The sequence below is a fragment of the Harpia harpyja genome, chromosome 3 (assembly GCF_026419915.1).
Source record: "Harpia harpyja isolate bHarHar1 chromosome 3, bHarHar1 primary haplotype, whole genome shotgun sequence".
NCBI classification, from domain to species: Eukaryota; Metazoa; Chordata; class Aves; order Accipitriformes; family Accipitridae; genus Harpia; species Harpia harpyja.
This window is the reverse complement of record NC_068942.1, coordinates 41597280-41623377: the sequence shown is the minus strand read 5'-3', so window position 1 is coordinate 41623377 and position 26098 is coordinate 41597280. Positions and strand designations below refer to the sequence as shown.

The window sequence follows — 26098 nt, the reverse complement described above, 5'->3', positions numbered from 1 at the left end:
GGGAGGGTTTAAAATGGTCAAAGTCCTAGATCAGGTTGCTGGAACTCTCAAAGGAGATCTGGACTGGTGGTTTTGAGGTTGTGGCTTAATCACAGAGTGGTGCTTCCTCCTACCCAGGGCTTCCCTGTTTGGTGCTACTTTGCTGCCCTTATCTTTTACCAGTATTTGAAAAACCTGCCAGCGAGGTTTTGAACTGGGTTGTTTGGCAAGTGCAGGCCACACCTCCGCTTCTCACAGTTGGAGCGCAGCCCAGCCCTGCGCAAAACTTCAGAGCGAGCCTGTAAAGAGCAGCCCTTCGCAGCCAGGCGCCTGGGGACTTCTCTATTTTCTGTGTTTCCCTGTCAGGTTTTCTGCGGAGACGAAGGGACATTTTTCCCATGTTCCATGAGGTGCTGCGGGGCCCGTTTCCACCCAGAGTGCTGCCTTTTCTGGCAGCTGTGCTTTTCCAAAGGAAGGAGAGGAAAGAGACTGGGTTTTATCACTGGCGGGTAAGACAAATTGTAGCGCTGTCTTTGGGACACCATTCCTTAGCCGATGTGTTCGGCAGTGACTTGCTGTTACTGCATGTGTGGAAAACCAGTCCTGCGCTTCTGCAGGAATTAATCAAAAAGTTTATAGTTAGGGGAAAATTTTGGATAACAAGAATGCTAATGGAGATTCCAGGTTTTTAGTAAATTCAGGGTCTGTGTGAGGCAATGCAGAGCAGGTCTCTGTTTCCTTAGGTTTTGGGGAGCAGAATTAAGCTGATGCCATGTACTTTTTTGGGGCAGGGGAGGAGAGTGCAGAATACTGCACTTCTCATCAGTAGAGACAAAATAGTGCTTATCTGTTTTCTTGCAAAATATCCTTGATTACCATTCCCTTCCTTTCTGCTCTCTACCTTATCCCACAGGGCTTAAGAATCTACAGTAGACAAAGATTAACGATGACTTCACACCCTGTTCATAATGCAGCGCAACCACATTAGATAAAGTGGTTTCAATGTGTTTGTCCTTTAACTGGTGTATAATCATTCCATTGTATATGATGGCCTGGCCAATAACCTCGATTTTGAATTGCACTAAATGTTTGTGAAGGAGCCTTTCCCTGGGAGATCTGGTCTGTCATCTGATTACCTGTCCCCACACCTCAATCTACAACTTAAAATTGAGGTGATCATTAGATGTCACAAGGTGGCTTGCTGCCTCTATGCCTGTCCACACTTCTGCTTGCTGTGTGATAAAAATTCAACATGATCAGATCTCCGTAATTTTCCAGAGTTTAGCCTTAGTTTCACACATCTAAAGACAAACAGCAATATAAGTGGGAGGGAGCCCAGTGTTTGCCACTGCTGTTGTGATACTGAGCTGCTAGCACTACTCGTATCACCCGACTGATCATAAAACTTGCCCTCTAGAAGACCATGGTTCTTAGGACTGGGTCTGAAGTCGCCTTTCATGACTGTGGGTGCACACTTCTGTGAGAGGAAGGAAAGTGCAAGGGGTGCCTAGGAAAGCCAGGAGTTTGCTTTTGGGTTTAAAAGCAAACTTGTGGCACTTCGGCCACAAGGAAGGGAATTATGGGCAGCAGTGTATACCTGGGAGCAGGAACAAGATGGGGAGAAAGTGCTCCTTTGTTAAACTAGACATTTTTTTGAGCTACCTGATTCGCCTGGTAGCTCTGAACACAAAAGAAAATATGGCTTAGAAGTTACATTTTTATTTGCTACTGATTTTGCTATTATTGCTAACAGTTGTTAGCAGGGTTGAGTGTGTGAAAATTCAGTCTTGTACCCTCATTTAAGTATTTCAAGGGGGTTTTTGCTTCAGGTGCACTCTCCTGAGCTCTGGAAAAGGTGATTCTGAAAAATCATTAAACTGCAAAGTAGAAACTGGTTGCTTGCACCCATTGCATATGTCAGTGTGCTGTCACGTACACTGGTATAGGCAGAACTGTCGTTATTTGTTGCTCATTTCCCATACAGATTTCTTGCCTGCCTTTTCCCTGATGCATTCAGATAGAACATATCTGATATTCTCATGCTTCATTACTCTGCATGCTCACCTTGCAACATGTTATGACCTTGCTGTGCCTTGGCTAAAAGATAAGTAGAAAGATCAGATGGGAAGTTTCTGGCATAACTGGTAGCACAGACTTGGGAGCACAGTGAAATGTCTGTTGTGTTACGTGCCCTTAAATTATGATCTGGGTGTGGAAAATGTATCCTCAGCTGTGTAATGACTGACTGCAAATCAAAGGTTGTTAGAGACCTTTGGAAGGGACTTTCTTTTGAACATGTAACTATATGTTGATAGATGGTGTGCAGTAAAAGAGGGATATGCTATCTTCAGGGTGTACTGTGCTTCCTCTGCTGATGGTGTCAGATTTCCAGATGATAGTCAGGCTATATGACTGCAGATTGCTTTGACAGCAGTGGGGGTGTGATTATGTAGCTTCATTTCTCAACAACCTGAAGAGTTGCAGCACCTTTAGGAAGTCGTTGAGAATCACATATGCAATCTTGAATTTCTGTAGTCCATTCCCCACCTTGATGAGGTAGAAAGGAGGTCAGGCTTTGCCTGAGAAACTAGTGTCAGTGACTGAACAAAATAGAGGTGATTAGGAAACGTTTAAAAAGGAGGAAAAACTAGCATCTGAAGGGTAGAGCTCATAGTGAAATTCAATGTGAAGGCATGGCTTGTTTCCAGAAACAGATGAGGGAAGGAATATCTTCAACATGTTGATGCTGCAAATATAAGTCCTTTAACAGTAATAATGGTATAATTGGAGTTTATTTGCACAAATTTAATTTGGCACCTGCATGTGAGATATCTTAGACAACCTGTGTAATTTTTACCCTTCACTTGTTCATCAGGGTGGATGGTACTTAGTACAAAGATGTTCAGTATACTATGTATGTCTTGGGTTTATTGTGTTGTTCAAACCCTGTTTTGCAAAAGCTGGCAAGTATCTTAAAGTGGTAAGAAATATGGAAAACTCCAGAAGTCTGTGACTGCTTAACAAACATAGTACAGTTCCATTTATCAGATAAGGAATATTCAAGGAGAGTTTGGCAGTTCAGATCCTAGTTAGTGATATGTAGGGCCAATGTTTTTACATAATGTTTGGCGTACTGCAGCATTTTGTTAGTAAGTGAAGATCCCATTGAATTCAGTTGTAGATGAATACTTAGCGTATCTGAAAATAAACTCTGGTCTCAAGCCAACCATGTAGAAAACGATGAACGTGAAGTAGTGACCACTTGTGAAAAACATTTTGAAATGGGATTTAAGAATAGAAAAGGTTCTTAGCTGGACAGAATTGTGTCATAACTGATGGAAATGAGGCAGAATCCCATTCTGTTCATGAGCCTTACACAACTGCTTCTGTGCAGTCTCTGCACTAAATCCTTTCAAGCTGTTTTCTCTTGTCTTCCCCTGCCCCTGCCCCCCTCCCCCCCTTCATGATCTTCTAGGATTCAGTCAGGCTTTTTTTTCCTCTTCACATCCAGGCACTTAGATACTAACATTACTTTCCAAAAATAGACTCCCAGAAGCTTTCAAGAGCAAGGATTACATTTTGATCTACGCTGGTAAAAAGGCATGCATGTTTATAGTGCTGATACCAATAACTGTCCAGAGTGAAAAGGAATTTAAGGTTTGTCTTTTCTTGCTCAAACTGCTGTGAAGTACGTGTTCCTACAAGAAAGTGAGTTTTTTCCTCTTTGTAAACAGTGTATGCTTTCTATGTCTTTAGACCATGCTGTTAAGATTCTCACCGTGTCTGCTATTACTCAAGCATGCGTGTGCCCTTGGCAAATAGTCTTAAACTAGCCAAGTCATGATGAAAATCATTTGAGCAGCTTCAGTGTCTGTTTATCCTTCAGCAGGAATGAACTAATGGAGAAATTCAAAATTGTTCTGTAATTAGAGGAAACCCTAAATAAGGGACTTATTTTCTGAAGTCTGTGAGGAGTTATCCTAAGACATCATGCATTGCCGTGCTGAAAGGGAATTGAGTTTCCTTCTAGACTCCTTTAGTCTTCTTCCAGGACACTGAAAGTGCTGTGTATGTTCCCAAACTGACTCATTAATAGTTTATTTTTGGCTGGCTGGTCTGATCCATTTCTCTGGACTGATACTGATGTGGTTATAGAACAGGCATTGCAGTTGAGTTACATGCTGAGCTTGTTCCTCTCTTTTCAGTGGGAGAAGCACCCTTACTACAACCTAACAGTAAAAGTCCTCCGAGCCAGAAACATCAAGGGTACAGATCTGTGTAAGTATTTAGTCAAGGTATTATGAAAACAGACGGTTTGTTGTATGCATACCTGTAACGCAGGTAGCGTTGTTATGGGAACTTCTTATGTACACATAGTATATTGCCTTTATGTCTGAACAAAGGCTTCTCTTGTAAAGCATTATATATATTTTAAAAGTTTGATCTGAGGCCAAGCTGCAGATTAACCCTGCTACTTTGCAGAACAAGATCAGGTAAGTCCTGGTGATGTTTTGCTTCCCTGCTCCTTTACACATCCTACTGTGGCCCATTCTGTGTTCCTTTGTCTGGATTCAGCTCTCCAGTCATGGCAAATTTCACCCTTGCTCCTAGTGAACAGTCTTCTTGTGCTAGAAGTAGCAATCTTCAATTCTAGTTTCCAAATATTTATTTTCTCAGTTGTAGTAGTGCTTTCTTTCATGTGCCTGCTATTTTGTTGATGTAATTGAAGCTTTTTAAGAGGGTAGGTGGTTGACTGATTCCAAGACAAACTGCTTTTTACCTGTTCCTGGTTTTGATAGCATGGTATATATTCCCTTTCTCTTGCGCATCTGTATTGAGGAAAGCTCTTAGGGCTGTTTGGGGCATTTGGACCTTTAAAACTCTCTTGAGATTTAATTCCTTCAGATTTAATACAGTAAGGTAGTCTGCCTGCCTCAAGTTTATATCTGGCATCCAACACTGAACTATTGGAATGCTAAATGACTGTCCAGGGAATGGAAAACCCTCCTGAAAGGCTGAGGGCTAGAATCACACTGTGAAGAGAAGTTCTTTTTATGGCCTTTCTGTTCAACTGGAGTGAAGAATGGTTCTCATACTTGCGTTGTTAAAGGGGCCTTAACTGGAATAAGGAAGGACTCTCAGACAATTGGTTATTTTTAGGGAATGGAAGCAGAAAGCTCAGCTCCTGGCCAGACTAGATGAGGGTATAGCAGTGGTGGATATTGTCTACTTGGACTTCAGTAAGGCTTTTGACACTGTCTCCCATGGTATTCTCATAGAGAAGCTGATGAATTATGGGCTAGATGAGCAGACAGGGAGTTGGATTGAAAACTGGCTGAATGGCAGAGCTTAAAGGGTGGTGATCAGTGGTACAAAGTCTAGCTGGAAGTCAGTAACTAGTGATGTAACCTAGGGGGTCAATTCTGGGTCCCATATTGTTCAGTGTCTTCATTAATGATCTGGGTGGTGGGGCAAAGTGTACCCTCAGCAAGTTTGCTTATGTTACAAAACTGGGAGGAGTGACTGGTACACCATGTCATGCTGCTATCCAGCAGGGATCTCGATGGGCTGGAAAAGCAGGCTGATGGGAACCTCATGCAGTTCAACAAAAAGAAATGGAAGTCCTGCATCCAGGGAAGATCAGCCCTGTGCACCAGCGTATGCTGGGGGCTGATTGGCTGGAAAACAGCTTTGCAGAAAAGGACCTGGGGGTCTTGGTGGACAGCAAGCTGACCGTAAGCCAGCAATGTGCCCTTGCTGCCAGGAAGGCTAATGGTATCCTGGGCTGCATTAGGAGGAGCATTGCCAACAGGGCAAGCAAAGTGATCCTTCCCCTCTGCTCAGCGCTGGTGGGGCTGCATCTGGAGTACTGTGCCTAGTTCTAGGCACTCCATTAACAGAGATATTGGAGCTACTGAAAAGCGTCTTGTGAAGGGCCACTAAGACTGTAAACAGACTGGAGCATCTCTCACACTAGGAGAGGCTGAGAGATCTGGGACTGCTTAGCCTGCAGAACAGAAGGCTCAGGGGGATGTGTACAAGTATCTGAAAGGAGGATGTTAAGGAGATGAAGCCAGACACTTTCAGTGGTCCCCAGTGACAGGACAAGAGGCAATGAGCCTGATATCAGCAGTCATCTTTGTTGAAAAGTTGATCTTCCTCATTTCGAATAGTAGTCCCTTTTATGAAGGGCTTTATGGTTTGGATGAACTAGAAAAAAGAAGTATAGGTACCTAACATTCAATTTGCTACTGTTTAAAGAAGTGTACTTCATTAAAGGCTTTTGCTTTACAAGTCCAGCCTTAAATTTGCATGTTTCTATGGTGCAATGAGATCTAGAAAATGAGGAGCTCATGGGAAAGAGTATGTTTGATTAAAGTTGTTCTGATGTCTGTCTCTACACTCTCTGCTCTAGTGTCCAAGGCAGACTGCTACGTGGAACTAAAGCTGCCCACTGCATCTCCCATAGTCTCCCAAACTCAGGTTGTTGACAACTCTGATAACCCAGAATGGAATGAAACTTTCCAGTATCGAATCCATAGTGCTGTCAAGGTAAGGAGTGCACTTTGTGGAGCTGGTTGGGCTATCTGCATTTGTGTACTGGCTTACTTTTGCTACTTCATTCAAAACCAAGGGATCTTTATTACCTTCAAAACCAGTGTTGCTTGTAAGGTGTCAGTCGTCTTCAGTGGTACAAAAAACTGTACCATGCATGTCCAGTGATAACCACAGCAGTTTGTAACTGCACTCTTGTGTAAATTGCAGCTAGAATTTTCCATAAACGTCCTTGCGATGCAACTCAGGAAAGGGAAGTTATGGCACTACATGGTAGAGTTCAAGGAAATTCCTTGATAAAGCAAGTTTCTATTTGAGGATTGCTTCTACTTTCACAGAGTAGCAGTTGCCTTCTTGTAGCTCTACTTGCTTTACACAGCCAAGTGGCTGAGTGACAATAATGGGAACTAAATTTCAAATCACTTTGCCACTTAATTCATTCAGTCAAGTTTTGCCATCAGTTCCTGTGATTGAGAAAAGCAAAATTCAAACTCTTAGAGACAGTACATCTGTCTGCTGTCTGAGCATGACCTAATAGAGTATTGAACAAAGTCTTCAGATTGTCAGCATTCATTCTCAAAGCAGACATTAATGGTAGAGGGAAGGAAACTGTACTTTAAAAGGCTAGTGTTAGTATGGTACTATTGCTTTAAATAACATCCTAGGCTTTGGAATAAGGTGCTTATTAACTATCCCACTCACTCGAGTACCTTCCCGTAAAGGTTGGTGACAAAGGTGGAATGGTAATTGACTTAAATGGTAAGAAAATTGCAAACTAAGCTTTAGAGTGTGTGAGCTTTTTCTTCCCCTGCAGTCTCATAAGGCCTCTGTGGGGTTACTGTTGTGAGGCTACGCCTGCACAATTCTAAGTTCAGTCTTGTCTCCTTGAAAACTAGTTGCTGCAGGGCCATTTTTTGGGTGCTATATGTACTCATTGTATCTATTTCAATTAGTTTCTGCTGGACTTGCCTGCTCTGAAGCAGTGCTGAGCAGGAAGTGATAGGTCCCTATAACATCCTGGACTTAATCATGCTGAAAGAGTGGAAATTGCTGTTGCTTCCTCAGGCAAATCTGTGCCTGAAGCTGGTGGAGAGTACTGCCACATGCATTTGGTTGGGGCCTCTCTCTAGTTGGGAAGATCAGAAAATCTTTTAGCTAAACACTATCAACTAGGAGCTTTTTTTAAACTATGCTGTAAGTCCTGCTGGAAATAGTGAATTCTCTTCAGGAGTGGGAAAGGGGAAGGGTATTGATTAATGCATAAAGTGTCTATTGGATACAGGTACTCAGGTTTATGGAAGTGTTTCTGTCTCTTCATCTGAGGCTGTTTTTTTCTGTTTGGTTTTAGAACATTCTGGAACTGACACTCTATGATAAGGATGTCCTTGTCAGCGATGAGCTCACGTCTATCGTCTTTGATGTAGGGGGCATGAAGCTGGGTCAGCCCTTGCTGCGCACTTTCAGGTTGAACCCTGAGGTTAGTCCCTGGCTTCTTTCCAGGTCAACTGTGAATAGCTGCATCTCATCATTACAGAAATCCGGCAGTACATGCTAGTTGATTTATCTGTATGTAGAAGCCAGAAAGGGAAAATGTGTCAGCAGGTGACAACAGCATATATGGTTTTACTATCGTCTGAGATGTTTCTAAAATTCCTAGTGATTATTTTTTTTTGTGTGTGTGTGTTCCACAGTCTTTCAGATGCCTAACTAAATGAAACTTGGGATGACTGCTTTCTTTCAGAAGATGTTAAAACACCTTTAAAGGGAACTGAATTTTCAGGAGACTAGAGAGGGGTTAAAGTGGGCTTAAAATTAAAGGCATTTGCAGTCAGCAATCATTGTGGGGACTGCAGACTGCCTAGTTGATCATCATCAGTTTGCAGTGAAGAAGTTTATTGCTGCAAAGGTTACCTCCATATTTAATAAGTCAAAAGCCTAAGAAAAGGCTATTTTCCCTGAGTTATTTTCAGTTACATTTAACCTCTGCTTCACGTGGGTGCTATGGGTGCATATTAGCTGCTCTCAGTCCCTGTGCACCTGTTTATGGACTTGCAACAAGACAGCTTGTTTTATGTAGCTAAAGCCACATCACCAGTCTGATCTTTTTTGTAACTGCTTCAAACACATGGCTACAATAGGTCTGGATTAAAGCTGAGCTAATGATGTGTCGTCTTGAGAAATCTGGCTTCAGTGCTGGTATAGTCAGAAGCAGACTAACTGGTATGCAGTTAGCAGGGAGGTGTTAGTCAGTGTCACAGGCACTCTAAATTATTTGTGATCATGGAAAGAGGCTTTGTAACTCCCTTGTTCTCACTAACTCTGTCCCGTTTGCTGAATGCTTAAGTCATCTTGAGCAGTATTTGTGGAACTGGAAACTTCAACTTCAGTAAAGAGAATTACATAGATTGGCTTCTACTTGGTTATTTTAAAAGCTGCGTTAGGTCTGATATCAAGCGTTTACAGTATGCTGTGGTAGGGGGAAAGATGGCTGGATCAATGTCTCTCAAAGACAAAGGCAGCAATGCGTTAAGAGTGCAGTCTGCTGAAATAATAAATGGGAGGAAGCACAAAGCCTCATGTAGAAGCTGTTTGCAGAGATGGCACTGCAGTGGTATTTGAGCCAGAAGAGTTTTGTGTGGGGTTGGTTTTTTTTTTTTTTTTCATTAGCAGGGTAGTGGATCTGAGAGCCAACTCTCACTTGTGTGCACTTGCGTCCTCAAACATAGATGTGTCTGGTCATATAGGATGTGTCCAGGAGGAGAGAAATGTTTAAAGAACAACAACAACAAAAGGCATAAATTTAAACTTTCCAAAATTTAACTGGAGCTTTTGTAAAAGCAACAAAAATAGTTATTATAGTTTGTAACAAGAAGAACACTTAATCTCTTGGAAAAACTTTTATAATAATATTCGAGATCAAGGGTCACCTGTGTCCAACTTTTATTTTCCAAGGCTAATGAAGAGCTGGACGTAGAGTTTTACTTGGAGAAATGGTGAGTCTTACCTGAAGAGCTGAATGAACTTTTGCTCTGCAGATATGTTGTCTTAGTTGCTTTTTCTGTGCAGGGACAGTCTTGCCCATAAAAAGGCTAATGCTTTAGAGTTCTCTGTGGTGTTTGAGTTGATTCACCAATGGCTGATCACAAATATACTTAAAACTCAAGTCACCAAAACTTTTAGGGTACCAAAAAAGAAATAAAATTTTGCTGGACTTCATGGGAATGGCAGCACTGCAAAAGAAATGAATATTTTGTGGATGAGTTACTTAGGACTGGAAAGCTTTCACAGTTAACCTTGCAATATAAACAAATGGATACTTTATCTGATAGTCTATCTAAGCTCAGCTTTTCTCTAGGTTATCAAAATAACTGAGATGGGGAGGCCTTATAGCACATGCTTATAGTTGCAGACAAATTTTTTCTTCAGTATTTTTCCCCCATTGTTCTGTGAAGGGAAATATACCTGGTGTCAGTCTAGTTTGCACAGATCTCTCACACCGAGGACCTTTCTCCCCCACCACTTATCCAGGCAGTTAGTTTGTAAAGTAGGATGAAGCAAATTAAAAACAAAACTCATTTGCATGAAATCTCTTCCTTTCACAGCTCAGATGCCCCTACAGAGGTATTGACCAATGGAGTCCTTGTGGTGAGTACATGGAAGTCAATTACATATACGTTGGGATTTACTCCTGAAAGGTAGGTTTTTAGTAGCAAGAGGACAAGAGTTGTTGAGAATTCCAATTCTGCTTCCAAATAGCTCTTACTCTTTCCCGCATCTGCCCCTCTTTTTTAATTTGCTGGTTTAAAAAGCTTTGTCAATTTTTAAAACTTGATACCAACTCACAGAAAGGGTTGGGGTTTTTGGGTTTTTTTGGGGGGGGAGGTTTCAGTAGGGCTGTTTTAAAAAGTATAAACAAGAAATGTCTTTAGGAGGCTAGTGAGTCTTGCAGATTGTATTGAGGTTTCTAGCCTAGATGCTGGCCAGGTACAGTTCCCCTTGTTATCTTAACACGTATTATTTCTAAGCTTTTATCAGTACCATTAGTAAGTAGGTGATGCCTCCTGTTCTCAGACTCAAGAGTTTTGGTCTTGAGGGATTTGTCTGTTCTCTTGGGGCAATCAGTCTAAGAAAATCAGTGCATTGTACATTAAAAATACAGGTGTTACAACCTCTTTTCTCCCCTCAAACTAAAGGGACTGGAGTGATGTTTTTAATAAGGAGAAAAGGATGGGAAAGAGTTCATCGTTGTTGAATTGTAGAGTTTTAACATTTTTTCAGGAAAAATTGGTGGCATTTAACAGCCTAGTTCTGCAAACTATTTCACATGAGAGTCTTTTGTATTCCCATTTCCCTTAGCAAATCAGTCTTACATTCAAGCAGTGGAGTAGTATCTTATCTTTTAGAGCAATTATGGCCAATTAAGTATCTCATCTGCTGTCCTAGAAGGGAAGCTGGCAATTGAATGGCATGAGAGACTACATTTCATGAGGACATAGACAATCCAGGACAGAAAGTCATGGCAGAATTTATAAAGTGCTTGCCTGGATCTGAACAAGTTCTGAATAGGTACTCACACATGCATTAAAAAAAAGGTAAAACAACAGAAAAAAACCAGGTGTTGAGAACTTGTAACTATGAAGTACCAGTTGCAAAAAAACCCAGTAACTGGAATAGAAAGAGTGGGTTTGATTTTGAAACAAGCAAATAATCCCATCCTGCTTAAACAAAACTTGCTTTTTATTTGAAAGATCAACATAATCCATAATGGGTTTTTGACAGCTTGCAGCTGTAAACCTATACCTAATATAGTAGGTGGATTAAGCTTCAACAAAGAAGTGAACTAAAATCTCATAACCAGAGGTGGTTTCTTTTCTTCATAGGTTCATCCTTGCTTGTCTCTGCAAGGCACTGTCAACAAAGAGGAAAAAACAGGAGAGAGACAGCAAGGTAGGGCTGCCTGCAGAGTTGAAGTCAGATCTACTTTTCAGCATGTTTATTCCTTGGGAGAGGGGGGAGACTTGATTCTCTGTCTATACAGTGCATTTTTATTTACTGACTGCAAAATTGACTTTTTAAGTTAATTTTGCTTTTATTTTTAATGCTAAATAGTATTGGGTCACATCCACTGGTACCACACAAGAGAGTTTTTGCTTGTGTTTTCGTAGTCTCAGCTACACTTAACAAGTATCTGATTTTCAACATTTATTTAAATGGATCCTGTGGTCTAAACTTCTTATTCTAATGCACAGGGAGCTGTGAGGTCAAGGTGTCTGTTCCAGGGGCATATCAGAAGCAGTTGTGTATTCCCTGGAGGCTGGGCAATGAGAAGGATTATGGAACCTCATTTGTCTTTCATGTGGATAAAGAAATGTGTCCAGAACTGCAAGTGGAGCTGGAGCAAACCATATCTGTCCTACAGGTAAGCATCTGTGCTGACTACTACAAAGTTGACAGCCCACTTTTGAATAAATCCACTCTGAAACCAGTACCTTTTGGTCCATGAAAGTGTCCTTAAACATAAATTGGACAGCCTTAATTTGATCATGAGAAGGCCAGGGACTTCTTTAGATGTTTAGGGATGTCAGTTTTGGGTATATTATTCAGGTACCTGTGGATGTCAAAAGCTTGCATTGGAAGCAAGTTTCTTGTGGAATACTATATGTATGTGGTGCTAGGGACCATCTATTATGAAGGTTACTAATCACTTCCAGATAAACCTTTTTGATCAAACTTAACTCTGTAATGTTGTAATTGCTCAGATCAAAATTTTCTAGGCTAGAAGCCTGTCTTGAATGGATGTATTATTTTTCTGGTTGTGTATTAGGAATTTATGAGCAGAGAGATAAGTTTTTCCTCTATCATTGCTTTTTACACACTACTATTTTTTATTTTAAAAATTGAATTGCATTGGATCTTTGACATTGGGTAAGGAGGTGAACTTGTCTTAGAAGTATATCATCCCCAACACTTTAAAATCTGTTCAAACTTGGGGATTAAAAAAACCTGAATCTGCACATGCTTGCTACATGAAGACATCTTTGCTTTCAGCTATTGAGATACTCTATAGCAACTCTTTTCTGTCAGAAACTTGTAGAGCACTTGCCACTTGCAAAGGTTTATTTAGCTTTGTCTGTCACTTCACAGTTTCTACAGGTACCCATGCAGTGTGTGTATCCCATAGGAGTGACTGAATGTTCATTGTGATGAGTGCTCCCAGTATGGCCTGACACCAAAAATGAGAGCAAGGAAACTATTTATTCTGTGATGTTATTCATCCCCACAAGCAGTTGGGCATCATGAATGCAGATGGTGATCTTGACTACTCTAGAGGCAGCTATGGAGAAGAGAACACAAAAAAGAATATGGAAGAATAGCTTTGCAGTAGAGTTGGTTGGGGAGCAAACATGAAATGAAGAGAGAGACCTGGACTTAATTAGCCAAAAACTCAGAGCCAGGCAAGCAAAAACACAGTAGAAGTCAACCATGGAGATTAGCCCAGGTGGTAAACCTCAACCAAACCACCCCTGGTAGCTAGCAGAACATACTCCTTCAAGAGCTGGCCTAGAGCACAAAGCTGTCCAGTATGACCTTTCCTCTCTTATCAGAGGGAGGAGAGTGCCAGGACTGTAGTAATGTTGCTTGCCCTGTACCTAAATGCATGTTATTTGCCCCTGTTAGGAGGAGGACAGTGGGCTTAGAGGGACATTTGACTCAGGACAGCTGTTTTTGGTCAGAAGACATCTGTGAAATCTGTGGGTAGTTCCTTGTCTGTCTTCAGTTCTTGTTGTGAGAAGGATGACAACATGTTGTTTCTTTAAGCTGCTGTCTCCTCCCAAGGGTTGAGGCCTGCAGTGGGTGTAAAGGCTCCAGCCCACCTGGTAGGCTGTGTAGGTTTGAGTGTGGCCCTGTGATATAAAGGGTTTTTTAATATGCCTCTTGTAAATTTAGGAATCTGCACAAAGCTCTGTGTTAAGAGAGCTTGTCCCTCACTAATACAACATGGGAGAAAACTCAAAGATTTCCTGGCAAACTTTAATTTGCTCTGCTTGTAAAAATAATTATGGTTTTTTAATTGCATGCTCCCATCTGTTCGTAAGGCTATTATCTTATTTCCTATTTAGTGGTATTTTTTCTGTATGTCTAACACTGTTGCCTTGTTGGTTTCTTTTCCAAATCCTGATTTGAAGACAGAATGCAAGTTCACTTGTGAGCTTTCTGGCACATGTCAGAACACAGTGATTTTTGGGAGGAAATTTTCTATTTGGAGGTAAAGATTTTTTCCTTGTGGCAGACAGCTATATTTAAAAAAAAAACCAAAACAACCCAAACCAAAACCAAACAACCAAAAAAAAAAAGAAGCTATTTGAGTGACACAAAAAATCCCAGCAAAGATCTGTCAAGCAGAGTGCAGGATGATCTTGAAAAGCCCTAGACTTTGGGGAAAGATTTAGTTATAATGATTGTATGGATTGTTTGCTGTTTTGACATATGAAAGTAATAGCTAACTTTTTTCTGGAGAGCTCAAAAACCATTTTGTTCTTTATTAGGATGGTATGAACCCTCATATTGAAAAGCATACTACAGTTCTGGGATTGGGGACTGTACCAGTGAATTCCCTTCCTATTGGACAAAAGGTTGATAGAATTGTTTCTCTGGGAGAGGTAATGTCAACATTTTGCACTTGTTTTAACATGCTTGGGATAACTTTTTCCCCATTGCCTATAGACATTTGGAAAGTTAAGCTGCACATGATTCTTAGGAGTGCCATTTTCTTGGCTATCTAGAATGAAATACTGAGATTACTCAGTGCAATTCTTCTAAAAATGTTTTCATGGTTGCGTCTTGAAAAATAAGTATGGAGTTCATCACTTTCCAAAGCAAAAAGTCTGTTAGGGTATGAAAGAAAAATACCAGAGGAGGCAAAAAGCAAGAAGCTTGCAGAAGAAATAATTTTTTTCACCCTGCTCTCTGAGTAAATGTTTTTACTTTCTGTGGAGACTAATGAAAATGTCTAAAGTAGGTGCAAGGGAAAGGTGTTCCAGAGATGTAGTTTAGTGGGTGAGTGTGCTGTTCTGGTTAGTATCTAGTGATGCTGTTGATGTCATAACCTCTAGTTAGTAGTTCCACCTATGTAATTGCTACCAATTGCAAGATGTGTTCTCTCCTTTCACAGGGACAAAGTTTGGATATGAGTTTGAAAACTGAAGAGAGGTGAGTAGGAACCTCAAAGACCTCTAAAAATCAGGAAAGACCTTTATTCTCATAGTGAAGGAACTGAGTGACTCTCCCTGCTGTTCTGGAAGTTTTCTGTTCTGTCTGTTGTCTCCATTGATCTCTTGGGATACATTAGAGAAAAATACCTGGTTGTTTTTCTTCTGAAGGCTGTGACTTGACTTTGCAGATATTGTCTATTGGATTGGTGTCAGTCCTGCTGAAATCTGAACAAATTTTGTGTTCCTAATACTTAAACATAAAATAGCTGGTGGTGTAAATATTAATCAGCTTTCTTAGATACACGTAGTTTCCAAAATATGTGCAGTGCTGTACTGACAAATAGGAAAGGACATCTCAGTGTATGAAGAGCTTGAACTATAAAATAGATGAAGGGTGCAAGAAAGGAGTGATAAGGAAAGAATAACACACAAAACAGAGCAGTTGGCTAGTAAGTTGATAGGGTCATTGGGTATATAGTAATTAACTGAAGATCCTGCTCCCCTTTTACAAACTCATGGCAAGCTTATTGGCGTTCAGTTGTCCCCTTCTGCCTCTTAAGTTTAGAAATTTCTCTTTTAAAATTGTTCTTCCCCTCATTTCTCCATCCATGTCAATACAGTGATCTCAGTTGTTCCTCATACAATCTTCTTCACCTACTGAGAATCTTTTCTTTCTTTGTGAAATTCCTGAAGCTTAATCTGAATACTGTTTGACACAACCTTTGTATTTATACATTAAGGAAGAAATACAATAGGGAGAAGTTTCATTTTTAATTCCAAAAGCTACTGTTACAAAATAGCTGGTGTATAGACATACACTAAAACTTCATTTAGGAGTTTGATCCAGTGATTCAGATCAGCACCTAGACTGTGTGTTCACAGAAACTGATTTTGCCTTGTAATTACAAATCCTTAACAATTTGGGGTTTTTTTTGTTTTAATTTCTACTTCAGCACTTGGGATCTTGACATACGTCTGGGTTTTGACCTCTGTAAAGAGGAGAGAGAATTTTTGGACAAAAGGAAGAAAATAGTTTCAGAGGCACTGAGGAAGACTCTTCACTTAAAAGAATCCCCTCGAAAAGATGAGGTATGGAGCATAGTGCTGTAGTGAGATATGTAAAATCCTTTGTGCTTGGTTGATAATTAGGTATTGTAGGATTCTTTGCCTGTAACCAACAGAAACCATGGTTTGCATTCACCATGGTGTGAGATGGATCCCTGTGACATTTCAGTTCTGAAGTCTCAAATGTTGTTATATTTCTAAAATTTTGAGGGATATGTGTGTGTTTTGGAACACAAAAAATTGAAATTTCAGAATGTATGTACTTTCTGTAGTTGAACACTTGTATCTTGGCCTTTGAGCTCTGAATTGTGATGGGAAGGTCTGTTTCAGAATGGTTAAACTGAAGCTCAGACCACAGGAACAGCTTCCTAATTGCTGATTTGAGGACACTGTTATAGCTAGGTAGCCTGATACCTTGCTCTGTGATCTTTGGGTGCCGTTATAAGAATTATTGCCTTTTAATTGTTCTTATGTGTATATTGTATGGCATGCAAGTAAATGTGTGATAATATACATAACAATTTCAGTAAGTGGCTGTCCCTAAGATGACACTGCTATGTTTTATAGTAAACAATATATTTCAATTACAAAGTAGAGAAAGGAGTTCTGGTTGAAATCAAACCTGAAATTACTTGAAATGTAAATAGAAATAGAGATTTTATCTCTTATTTTTATAAGAATGAGACTGAAATGGGATTGGTTCTGTAATTTATTGGCAATTCAAAAGTCTGTGATTGTGACTGAGTTTGCTGCCTGCAGGTTCCAGTTGTAGCAGTACTGGGGTCTGGAGGTGGGATGAGAGCACTGACTTCGTTCTATGGCAGTCTTGCTGGGCTTCAGCAGCTGGGCCTTTTGGATGCTGCAGTATATCTGTGTGGAATTTCTGGGTCTACTTGGTAAGTTACATGCAGTGTTGATTCCAGAAACTTACAGGTGAATATAGTAGCGTTGATGCAAAATAACGCCAAAACTGCATTTGTGCCATCTAGATGGACAATGAGGTCAAATATTTTATCAGTTCTCACCTGTGAGTTCTGATGGGGATCCTAAAGAGTCCAAGACATCCATTATACTTCTAACCCATACAGCTACTGGCTAAATTTATGAATCTGCTGCTTTTGCAAGCCTGGCAGTTGAATGTTAGAACGTACTACGTGAATAAAACTGCTGTCTGTTCCCTCAGAGCGCTGACTTCAAAAACTTTCCCCATTTCCTTGCTCTTGCCAAGAGGATAACTGAGGTGGTGCAAGTCGCTGGAAACATGTCCACATGGACCACTGTGCCAACACCTTCCAAAACGGTGTATGCGGCTGAATAGAAGGATAGCACCAGCTTGCTCTTTGGTGGACTGGAGCAATGTGCTGAAATGTTAGACATGGCTAGAATGTTTCAGTAGTTCAGTTCTTGGAGTTTGTGGTGAAGTCATCCCTCATAAGTACACATTGTTTTCATGAAATGATTTCACTGAGGAGTTGTGCAACCTGACAGTATAATCCTCCCTTCCAGAGCTTTATGTGTTAAATTAATTCCTATGTATCTAGTTCTTCCACTAACCTTGTGATCTGGCCTGCCTCTTTTGATTCAGAAACAGACTTTCAAACAAATGTAGGCATCTGTTCATGTGGATAGCCAATAGTCCAAACCAGTTTCTTGTTTAATGAGACCTGTGTTCTGATGAAGGCTATGGCCTCTATTGCTGTATGCAGTAGCACCCTTGCTGTCAGCCAGTCTCTCGGGGTTGTTATGGCCTGGAGTTAACTGATCTTTTTGAACTGGTTCATGTGTGCTAGCATATGATGCTTGAAACATCCTTGAAAGGTAGGTTAGCAATCAGGATGAAGTTGTCCTGTAGGTGTCAGGGTTTTCAGCATGTTTCAGAGTTCAGAAATCCATTATTATGGTCTCTTTTCCCTTCACGATGTTTTGTCTTTTAGCTAGACTTCTCAAGCTTTTAGTTCGGTGCTGCAGCACTAATTATAATTAGCTAAAATTGTTTACACAAGGGTCATTATTACTGATGACATTAATATAAGCATTTTCAGGTGTTTATCGACATTGTATCAAGACCCTGACTGGTCACAGAAAGACCTTCAAGATGCAATCAGAAGAGCTCAGGGTACTGTGTCCAGCAGCAAAGCAGGGGCATTTTCCCCAGAACGACTGAAATACTATTTCCAGGAGCTGAATGCAATGGAGATTAGTGGACGGAAAGTTTCCTTTACAGATTTGTGGGGCCTTATTGTGGAATATTTCCTGCAACAGAAGGTAAAAGAGTTCACGTTTGGAAGTGTATTGCTGTTTGTCTTCCAGGTGGGAGCTCTGCCCACCCACATGTTATGTGTCAAGAAACCAATTACTCTCTACCTTTGTGAACTGTTCTGGAATAAGTGGTGCTGTGGAATAAACATAGGGAGTTCTCATCTCTTTCTGCCCTGGGGTTCCCAGCACCCTTCTTTAGTAAAGAATTTTGAAGTCGTATAGATCAGTCTTATAGAAAAATGTAGTGTTTATTTGGAATGACTGTTACTAAATTAATAGTTTCTTTACTGGGCAGGTTAAGTCTGAGAGAATGATGTTGGTTTTGCAAAATGGCATTACTGTGCAGTATTTGCTATGCTAATCGAAGTCAGAAATCAGAGGGGTAACTAGTTTATTAATAACACCAGACATTCTAAATATGCAACTGCATAAATATTCTGGCAAAATCTAACCATATGCATGGACAGAGGGAGGAAAAGGGACTTTGAATCAGTAGCACTGTTAGTCAGAAATGCTAAGCAACAGCTTCAAACTATCAAAGTATGGGCACAGAACTTACCTGACTAAAGTGTGCTTTTTCTTCCTTGCTTGTGACCAGGAAGATCCATCAAAGCTGTCTGATCAGCAAGAAGCAGTGAAATGGGCCCAGAACCCCTATCCTCTCTATGCAGCTGTCAATGTGAGACCCAATATTAGCAGTGGTGACTTTGCAGGTATGAACATGGCAAACTTTGTTTGTTTGCTAAAATTAATAAATTCCTTTCACCTATCCAGTTCCATGGGTAGTGAGTGGCTGCCAACAGGAAACATGGCTCAAGCAGCAGTTGGTAGTGCAACAGGCAATAGGATACTGCTTGGCAGAATGCTATCCTGATCGCAAATGTCTTCATCATGGCTGTAACAGAGAAATGAGGTTCAACTCTGCTGGGCACTCTGCATGTTTTTCTAGAAAATGCCTGAAATTTTCAGGAACTGAGAGGGAAGATTCTGACAATACATGAGTCTGTGCCTGATCAGAGGATTGGAGTCCTTGGTAATTAGGTGACCTACTTTCTTTTATAGTCTCAGATAATCAATTTGTGTAGGATTCATGTAAAATGATGGGTTGGCAACCTTGTCGCATGCATCATCAAAATTGTGGTTTTTAGCAGCCTGGGTTCTTGCTGGTTATACAATTACAGTAAAAAAAATGAAGGCCAGTCCTATTCCAAGTCACTTGAAACTTTAAATATGATGTAACAAGTGAGGATAGATACAGTGAGACAGGCACAGAAATGCTCGTGTCCCATCTGTGTACCACTATGGGACTTTTGTTTGTTTTGCTCTGGACAAGTGTGCGTGTATGACAGTGAATTTGATTTGTAAATATTTGTGGAAAGCTTTCAAGCATGAGGAGACACTTTGATAAGCAGACAATGAAGTCTGACACAGTGGGTCAATTGAGTTTTCAAGTCAGTACTGTAGTAGTTGCTGAGAGATGGTAAGTAGCATGAAGAAAGGCTGAGAAAAGTGAAGTAGCTTCCATTTGTGATGGAAAAGGGAGCCATCAGAATGGTTTAAAGTGGAAGTAAAATAGGCAGGTTATTTCTGCAGTAACAAAGTCAAGATGGAGCAAGATGGGATTTTAAATTTTTTTTTTCCAAAAGCCAGGAAGAAAGGAGGTTGTATTTAGTCAATGAAAACCTGTAGAAGAGTTTTTATTAATCATGTGTAAGATAGAGGATCACTGAGAAGAGTGGCAGGGAAATCCATAGTGAAGGTGAAAAGCAGAGGGAGACTCCCTCCTGTCTCCCTTGTGTGAACAGAAATCAAATGGGCATTTTCACCTACGTTTATTCTGACATTAATAAATATCCTGTTGGCTTGTTCTTAGAATGGTGCGAGTTCACTCCCTATGAAGTTGGATTTCGCAAATATGGAGCTTTTGTCCGAACAGAGAACTTTGACAGTGAGTTCTTCATGGGACGGCTTGTCCAGAAACATCCAGAGCCTAGGATTTGTTTTCTACAAGGTATGATCTTACAGTAATGAATAAAATGGGGAGATGGAAAGGAGCCACGCTGCTTTTGGGGCTCATCAACATAAACCCATGCCTTTTTGTTCCTTCCTAAAGAATTTGAAGAAGGGAAAAATGTAAAATCTTTCTCCAAAGGTTTAGGTGTATGTTCATAGTATTACAGTCTGGTGTCCTGAGTCTGCAGGAAGACTCTTTTTATGAGCTGCCTGTCAAAAACTTCTGCTTTAGGTCTTCCCATTCTCTTGCCATCTTTCCCTTGCTGATAGAAGAGATTTTCTCTTGGAGAAGTTTCTGCATTGTATTATTACATCAGAATTTGTCACATGATTAACTCAAAGGTTTAAACTCAAACATTACCTGTTAGAATAGTAGGGGTCAAGTGACAGCCCTCTCCCATGACGAATGGCAGCTGAATTATAGGCCTTTTGGTTACACTGTGAAAAGCCTTTTGAGTATTAAATTCTTCCATGTTTCTCCTGCAGGAATGTGGGGCAGTGCCTTTGCTGCAAGCTTGGATGATATCTGCCTGAAGGTGGTTGGTATAGGACTGGGCTTTCTAGATTCTTTCAAAGATGTTATCAAAGTTGTAGGTAAGAACATGCATTAAAATAATAGGATTTTTCAAAAGATTCCTGTTTTTGGAATGATCATACAAATAGTATGACTCAAAAATATGCTGTATTTTCAAAATCAGCATAAAGGATGGATTTGGACAGATCTCTCTTGTACTGTATTATTCCCTTCCATCACACATATAGTGAAGAGAGCAATTATAGTTTTCCAGTACACTTTCTCTTCCTCCCTTTTAAAAATTTTGTATCTGACTTTGACTATAAATTTGGGCTAGTTCTGGGAGCTGTCTTAAACACATATTGCAAGTGCAGGCGTTGTAGTCATGAGAAGAGGAAGAACAGAAACTGGACTGCTAAGTAGGAGGATGGAAAACAGGTTTTCAAATCCTTGCTTGGCCTGATTTTTTGTAACCTTGGATAAGCTGGTTCTATGTCTATGCATTGTTCTCTATTTGTACAATGCCTCCCTAGCAGTGAAAAGGAAGTGTATTAAAGGCTGAGAGTTACTCAGGTGCATAGTTATAGACTTATAGTAAGTAGCAGGGGGAGATATTTTTTTCTTCTCTGCTTTTGCAGCCCCAGTTTTTCCCCCCATGCTTTTGTTGTTGTAACTATAAATGCTACTGTGTGTGGATGACCGTTGTTGTTTTATAAGATGGAAGTTGTCATCACTTGGTAACAAGGATTTCTTTGTGTGGGTTTGAAATGCATATGGACAATGATTTGTGAGTAATGCTATTCCCTTTAAACAGGGCAGGTAAATTATCCAACTATAGAATATGCAGCTCATTTAAATTTCATTACAATACTTTTTTTATTAGAGGACAAACTCAACCTTAGGACAACTGGTTAAATATTGTAGAAAAAAGTCTGATTGAAATGGTGGAGCTGGACAAGCGTTTTCTGTGTGTTCTGCATCCTTCTGTGGCTTCTGCAGATGACTGCCGAAGATTCCATTTCCGAGATCCAACACGACTGAAGACTCGCTTGGTTATACCTGGGGGCCCCTTGTTACAAATTTTTCAGGATTTCTTCAAGTCCCGGGTCACATGTGGAGAAACCTTCAACTTCATGCGGGGATTGTATCTTCATAAAGATTATGTTAACATCAAGAAATTTGTGGCTTGGAGAGGTAAATGAGTCTATATGTATCTGGGATGTAAAATCGCGTGTTAATGTTCTGTAACACTCAATGTTACAGAACATGAGTGAGCTTGACTTTGTTCCACTGAAGTCAGGAAATTTACCCCTTCTCACACTGTAGCAAAAAATTTGATCCACTATGTATGTTGTGGCATATAAGGCAACCTCATCATCAGACTTTACAGGTCAGTCTCAGATGAATGTGCATGTTGGAATGTCTTTTTTCTTCTTATAGCCCTAGCATAAGCTTTGTTTGTTGCTTGTTACTGAGAGGTGTGTAATGATTCGTTATAGTTACTTGTGTTACTTGGAGTGTCTTCTAGGCACTCATCTGGATGCATTTCCCAACCAGCTGACCCCCATGGAAGAAAGCTTGTATTTAGTGGATGGTGGTTTTTCTATCAACTCTCCCTTTCCTTTGGTACTTCAGCCAGAGAGGGATGTGGATGTTATCTTGTCATTCAATTTTTCCTGGGAAGCTCCATTTGAGGTGAGAGATGTAGCTGAGCATTATTACATGAAGATAAAAGCACAGAATCATATTCACAATGGCAGCAGATCAGTTGATGTTGAATACAAACACTAATGAAAGAATGCCTTAAAATAAATCCTTACCTCTTTCAAATATTATTGTACTATGTTTTTTACTGTGAATGTCATGAGGAGATGGAAAGTGACAACTGTAATAAGATTCAAAACTTTTCAGAAGCCTGAATAGATTGTTATCTAAAATAAGAGTATTTGCTCGGCTCATATGATCCTTGTTACTTAGATGTATGCTTCTAATGGAAAAGTGGCTATTGGTGATTTTCTTCATGAAAACAAGTTATTTCCTTTCTATACAAGTGTTTATATTTAAGTGCAGAAAAGTCAAAGTGAATATATTTAGAGTAACAAAACATAAAAAGTCACAACTGCAAACTGTTGATGTTTGGTAGCAGTCCTCAGTTCTGCTCTTCAGTCGTCTTCTGTATCACTAGCCAGAGAAATTGTTTCTGCCAATTTGAAGTTGGATTTCTGTCACTTTTTTTTTTGTGAGAGTCTATCGCCCTTTGAGAATTGTAGTTAGATGATCTTAGAGGTGTTGCTGATACTCTATTGAAATTATTTTTGTTCTTTGACAACAGGTTTTAGAGCTGACTCAGAAATACTGTGAGGAGCGGGAAATTCCTTTTCCAAAAATCAAATTGAGTGAGGAAGATGAAAAGAAGCCAAAAGAGTGTTACATGTTTGTGGATGATGATAATCCAAAGGCTCCAATTGTGCTCCATTTCCCATTGGTGAATGACACCTTCCAGAAATACAAAGCTCCAGGTAAGGGAGCTGTATCTTAAAGAGCTATTTTTACAATCGTTTGGGTGTGTTGATGGGGAAAATTCAGTGGGCTCAGTGTCCCTCCTTTCATTCTTCTTAGTATTACCCTGTATTTATTAAATTGTTACTTTCATTTAAAGCGGAATTAGCTTCCGCTAGTTTTTTGGAAGGGAGAGTGGGAGAAGAGGCTGACAATTAAAAAAAAAAAAAATCTAAAGGCTGAAAGAATCAAAATTAGGCAATACTTTTGCTTCTTTCTGAACCTTTCTGCCCTGATACCTGATTTTGTTACTTTTAGTTACTCCGAATATACATGAAAGCACTACAAATCAGATTAAATAATAAGTTCATTTCTTTATTGGATATGAATAAACTACTAAGCAGCAAAGTGTTGGGGACCAATCCATATGTCAGATCATGTAACTCAATGCTAAGTGGCCTGTGCCCTTGTAGTGTAAGGTCAAGTGAGAAATGATCCTTGCTTCATTTAATGTGATCTATATAGACTGTAAGGCCCACCTCAGTCTATCCAGCAAGAGCACTGGACTGAAGATAGAGCTATACCTTTAAGAAGAGACGGACAAAATTCAATGTCCTATTTCTCCCATGCTGGGAGGAAACAGCATCCTGAAGAAAACATTTGGAATACATAGAAAAGAATGTGCAGGACTGACACAGGCAAGGGAAATGTAAGGGACTCTGTTAATGCTATCTATATTAATACTACAATGTTTGCCAGGCCCTGGCTGCATTTACTCATCAACGATGAAGAGTTTCAAAGTATTGGGCTTTGAATATGGCTCAAGACTACTATTTCTAGAATAGCAACAAGCAAAAGTGTTTTTAGCAAATTACTTTAATGTTCATCTTTCAAGATTGGTATTCAAATTTAAGTGACAGGGTGCTAAAAACACGAGTTACCATATTTTGAAGAGTATATACTACCCTCCTAAGGTCAGTTGAACTCAGGGTGTTAGTGTTTTTTATTTTAGTGTAGAGCAGTGCTTCCAGAAGAGTTGAGCTTTGTTATTTCCTGTTTTGAACATGATAATCATGGATGTACTAAACAATTTATCACAATGAAAATGTATTTTAGTCCTGTATTTTGGAGTCTAGTGGAAGTAGAAAGAGTAATAATACTTTACCTTCAGCTTCCAAGCATTTTGGATCCTGAAGGAGCTGAAATCTCTGAGGAGCAGCTTTGCAGAAAAAGTTAAGGTTCAACAATTATCTGTGATATCCTCCTTGCAGAATCCAACTAAAATGAGCCTACTACAGCTGCTTGTTTTGTGTGGTTTGGTTTTTTCTTTTGGCTTTTTTTTTTTCTTCTTCCTTGCTGCAGGACTTAAACGTGAGTCAGAAGAAGAGAAATCCTTTGGTGACTTTGTCATTGAGTCAAAAGATTCTCCATACCGTACACTAAATTTCACCTTTGAGCCATACGATTTCATCAGGTTGGTGGAAGTGAATCGCTACAATGTTCTGAACAGCAAGGACACTCTCTTCAAAACCCTGAACTTGGCTCTGCAAAGGAGAAATTTGAAGAAAGTCATCAATATGTCCAATACATGAGCAGCTTCCATAGCTGAGGATACAGCCAGGCTGCAGTGTACAAAAGTCGTGTGGTTCAAGACAGAATACCAAAAACTAATAGCTGGAGACTGTCTTGTGAAGGGAGTAGCACATGTGACACTGAAAATCCAGGTAACGGATACTCTTAACAAAAACTCAAGGGATGTACAGTACAACACGGATGTTGCTTTGTCATGTGGGGAAGAATAGGGAATTATCTAGGCCAGTATCTCATCTTACAGTGGCTGGTACCAGATGACTAGGGAGGTCTATTCAAACAGTTCATGCACCTGGAGAATAATCTTCCAAACTCCTCTGAGTGAAGCACCTCTTTTTGTCAAAGGTCTGGCAGCGTTCAAGGAAACACTGATTTCTCCTATACCTTTATCTCTCTTGCTTTTTGAACCTCGTCCGTGAACTTTCACAACTTACATCATCTGGCAAGGAACTCCACCAATTGTAACTATGCACTGAGAGAGGAAATGCCTCCTTTTGTTTTCAATGTGCTACTGGCTGATGCCCATGTACTTTCAAGACTGAACAGTCATTATCTGCTTTCCATTTTTGCCATTCATGGTTTCAAAGATCTCTGTGATATTTGCTTCCTACCCTTCTGAAGGATTATAATGGCTTTTAGTCTCCCAGAAGTTCAATACAGAGTACCTTACTTTTGTAACCATTTGTTTTTGAGGAAATAATAGTTCCCTTTTTTATATTTAACAATTAAAGACACCTCATGGGATTGTGTTGCTTCTTCCTACAGTTTGATCATCACGAGCTGATGAAACTTTAAAAATGCTGCAAGTCTCATCTTTCTCTTTCTGTGTAAGAGGAAGGAAGGCTCCTTTGAAGAGTCTGAATTAGGTATTTTTTCCTTACACTTGGGTTTGCAATTCAGCCAGACCTTTGTTCAAGGAGTTTCTGTGTGTGTCTATATATTTTAGAAACATGAATATTCAAGGTACGCACACCTTATGAATGTGAATGAATAAAATAATGTCAGATGCTGCTATGCTATGGGATGGAATTCACCTCACTTTGCAGAAAGCTCAGAGAAAAGTACTGAATTATGCAGTTGGAAAATATCTGATACAAAAGGGTGGCAAACAAACGCTGTTTACTTTTGTGGCTTTTACATTGAGCTGAATGTACTGATTCTGTGTCTGAAAACTGGAGGCAGGAAATTTTTCTTTTCTGAAATGATGTAAAGGCACATAAACGGGTATGGTTCTTGATATATTTTTAAATGTGTTTTAATAAACATTAGTTTTGCTAATGTGCTTTTCACAATTTTTCTTATGAACACTTGTCTTGATATATTTTTCCTTATTCCAATAAAAAGTAAGCAAAAAAGTCAATGTAGTACTATATTGCATAGTTTCTTTTATTACGTCAGGGTACCTGACAGT

The 26098-nt window shown here is 39.9% G+C and overlaps 1 protein-coding gene across 3 annotated transcripts; it reads left to right on the top strand.

The window, feature by feature from the left end:
* PLA2G4F (phospholipase A2 group IVF) lies at positions 1-26041 on the top strand. 3 transcript variants are annotated; one of them, XR_008234435.1, is made up of 20 exons: positions 1-488; positions 4185-4257; positions 6395-6531; positions 7883-8011; positions 9487-9527; positions 10137-10179; positions 11415-11481; positions 11784-11953; positions 14082-14195; positions 14708-14745; positions 15701-15836; positions 16572-16708; positions 17855-18077; positions 18670-18784; positions 19945-20082; positions 20571-20678; positions 21598-21792; positions 22156-22293; positions 22931-23117; positions 24460-24478. XR_008234435.1 is itself a non-coding variant. In XM_052782187.1 (20 exons), exons 1-20 carry the CDS (start codon positions 378-380, stop codon positions 24687-24689), a joined length of 2559 nt encoding a protein of 852 aa, XP_052638147.1. In that variant the 5' UTR covers positions 4-377; the 3' UTR covers positions 24690-26041. The 3 variants fall into 3 exon arrangements, 1 of the variants encoding a protein (XP_052638147.1); XR_008234434.1 differs by having other exon boundaries at positions 22117-22293; XM_052782187.1 differs by having other exon boundaries at positions 4-488; positions 22127-22293; positions 24460-26041.
* The last annotated feature ends 57 nt before the right edge of the window (positions 26042-26098 follow it).